Source organism: Amblyomma mixtum, chromosome 8, assembly GCF_055824585.1.
Source record: "Amblyomma mixtum isolate Tamu chromosome 8, ASM5582458v1, whole genome shotgun sequence".
In the NCBI taxonomy this organism is placed as follows: Eukaryota; Metazoa; Arthropoda; class Arachnida; order Ixodida; family Ixodidae; genus Amblyomma; species Amblyomma mixtum.
Genome location: NC_143019.1, coordinates 135,593,693 through 135,596,610, shown reverse-complemented (window position 1 = coordinate 135,596,610; position 2,918 = coordinate 135,593,693). Strand labels below are relative to the sequence as shown.

The window sequence follows — 2,918 nt, the reverse complement described above, 5'->3', positions numbered from 1 at the left end:
CGCCCATAACAATGAGCTGCCTGTCCGTGCGAAGCCATTCTTCGACGCTTTCAAAAAACGCGGCTCGGCCATCAACCACATTAGGTGCATACAGACAAACAATGCGCCAGTCGATGTTACAGAGCGAAAAATCGATGGCCACGTATCGACCCGACAGGCACGAATGATGACCGTGTACTTCTATCCCCGGCAACTTCTTAACAAAAAGAATACAGCCAGCCGATGTGCCTACAGCATGGCTAACGACGGCAAAATACCTAGACGTGAAACGTTGCACCATGCTCCCGGTCTCTTCCTCCCCGTCGACTTTGGTCTCCTGCACTGCCAGTATATCGATATCTTGCTCCGTTACAAGTCGGTACAGCTGGCTTTGTTTTCTTTTACCTGCCAGGCCTCTAACGTTTATGGTGGCGACTTTAAACGGAGTTGCAGAAGCCATTTTAACTTAGGAAGAGGAGACCGAAAGCATGGTGCTTACCTCTCGCGTCCAGCATGTCGCTAGACGATGCCGTCGCCGCCGGTGTCACCCGGCGCGAGCACGTGCTCCTGGTCAGGCGGCGCCTTGTCGCCGCCACGCTTGTCAGTCGGGACCTTTGGGCGCGGCCGCAGGCTGGGCCGTCGCGCTTGCGGCGTCTTTGCCGGCGGTTCCTCCACGCTGGGCTCTGCTGCCTTCTCCCCGTCGGCCTTGGTCTCGGCGTGCGAACGCTTCGCAGGTGTGGTCACGCCGACGTTCACGCGGGATTCGGTCTTGTCGTCGTGGCTCTCGCTGGCCGCCTTCCGTTCCACGTCCAAGTGCACGGGTGGGCTCGCTCCATCTTTGGGCGTCTCCCGAGGCGTCGAAGATGGGTCAATGGCTGGCGACCCGCTCTCCTGTGCGACTGCCGTGTCGATGTTGCTGCTCGCAACCGCTGGCATAACCGCCACCTCCTGCGTCTTGCCCGCGTCGTCGGCCCCGCTTGCTGCTTCCTCTGCTTCCACGACGTCCATCAGTTCTGCGGAGTCGCTCGCTGCTACATGCCCGGTAGCCGACGCGTAGGTACGAACGCAGTCAGCCTCCGAGTGTCCATAGCGTCGGCATTTCGAACACCTGGGCACCTTGCAATCGCGGCGAACATGCCCCGTGCCACCGCAACGAAGGCACTGCATCGGCCGCCCGGGCACCACCACGAGAGCCAACTCGCCAGCGACTCGTACCTGGTGGGGCAGGTCGTCCACTTTAACGCCTGGCTTCAGTTTGAGGAGCACGGTCCTCGTGGTGGACCCCTTCTCCTTCATGCCGGTGACGCGCCAACGCTCCCGGGTGACCTCGGTCACGTTGCCGAAAGCCGCGAATGCCGTACGGATATCCTCGTCAGCGACGCCGTGTAGCATCCAGTGGAGTCGCAGCTTGACCTGGTGGTCCTCTGGGTCAAAAACGATGCAGCGGCGTCCCTTGACTTCCAGCTCCTTCATGGCGGCCAGTTTCTTTGCGGCATCCCCACTGCTGAAGGTTACCGCCCACACGTGGTTAATCTGGTACGCCCCCAACGCCACGACGTCGGGGAGCGCACCAACGTTAGCGAGGGCGTCTCTGAAGTCTTCGACCCTGTAGGGTCGCACACGCACGTCGCCGTGCAGGAAAACCGTGTTTAAAACAACACGTCCGGTGGGCAGCGTAGGCAGAACGATCTCGTAGTCCTTATCAGCGTCGCTGGCAAACCTGTTTCCGCGGCCGGCAACGGCCGCTATCGCCGCTCCGTGGGAGCCCATGATTCTGCGTCCGTCACGCTCGGTGGCTGGAAGTAGAATGACTACGCCACGACTGCGGTGATTAATCCTTGACATATAAAAGCATTTTCCTCGGCGATAAGACATTTCCTCCTTTCCAGGCGTGACGTCAGACAAGCTAGCGCAGCGCCACCCGTGACCGCTTAAACCGGCTTACTGACGCTTCGTCCATGCGCGACGCTTTTCATGTTGTAGGCGGCCGTCACGTGGTGATAACTGGTGATGTGGTGCTCGTTCCGCCATTACTTCTGACCGTGGTCGTCATTTCGACTTCGCATTATTCGCCAACCTACCCGTCCATAACATCAAGACGATCTTTTACCACCAGATTTTCTAAGGTCGACGGCTTTCCTCGGCAACTGAAGGCTTCGCTTATAGCGCTGGTTCTCCCTTCACACTGGATTGAGCGCCTACCCTTGGGTCCTGCTTGGCCTACGCACTACACTTCGCAATGACTGTTCCACATGTGCAGCAGAGCTCACGTCTGTTGCCACTGCTCGTGTTCCTGGCAAATATTTCGAGCACTCGCCAAGCACACCTGTCGACGTTTCCAACAACGCCGGCCGTCTACGCAGCTCTGTGCGCATCACAGTCGGTCAGCCTGCAGGAAAAGGAGGTTCCTTTTCTGCGCAGTTTATTGAGTACGAGCAGACAGTACGGGGGGTTGGCTTGATGTGATTGCATTTGTTATCCTGTTGTTGTGTTCGTATTTCAAGCAGGAATGATATGTCATAGGTTTCCTTTGCACGCGTGGTAGTGATTGTTGTGTTTCGATTTTGTATTTTCTAACGCTTTTAAAAGCTTCCCTTTCGTGAATAAAAATTCAGTTGATAGTCTGCGCTTGTGTTGTGTCTTCTTGTTCGCTTTGGTCCTCGTTTCTTTTTGCGCAGCTAAGTGTGAATGGTAAGCCGAAACCCTTTACAAGTTTAACAGCGGAACTGTATGTGGCTAGCTCCTGGTGTGAGCGTCTACGTATAGGGCTGGGGAAACTCGCGGTTAACGTGACCTGGCCGTCACCCACAACGAGGAAACGTCCGAGCATGCCCCACACCCGTGTTAGTAGAGGCTTCTAAGTTTTGTAACGTTCAAAAGCACTAATGAGAAAGTGTAATCGTAGAGACATTTTCTTTTCGGCACGGAGCAAGTTTGTG

General features: G+C 56.3%; 1 protein-coding gene across 1 annotated transcript; it reads right to left on the bottom strand.

The window, feature by feature from the left end:
- Positions 1–498: 498 nt before the first annotated feature.
- Positions 499–1,749, bottom strand: LOC149334549 (uncharacterized). Its single transcript, XM_089556272.1, has one exon. It carries the CDS (start codon positions 1,747–1,749, stop codon positions 499–501), a length of 1,251 nt encoding a protein of 416 aa, XP_089412398.1.
- Positions 1,750–2,918: the final 1,169 nt, after the last annotated feature.

Excerpts from the sequence above, each read along its gene's own strand:
- LOC149334549 (XM_089556272.1), bottom strand. The coding sequence starts at position 1,749 with ATGGGCTCCCACGGAGCGGCGATAGCGGCCGTTGCCGGCCGCGGAAAC.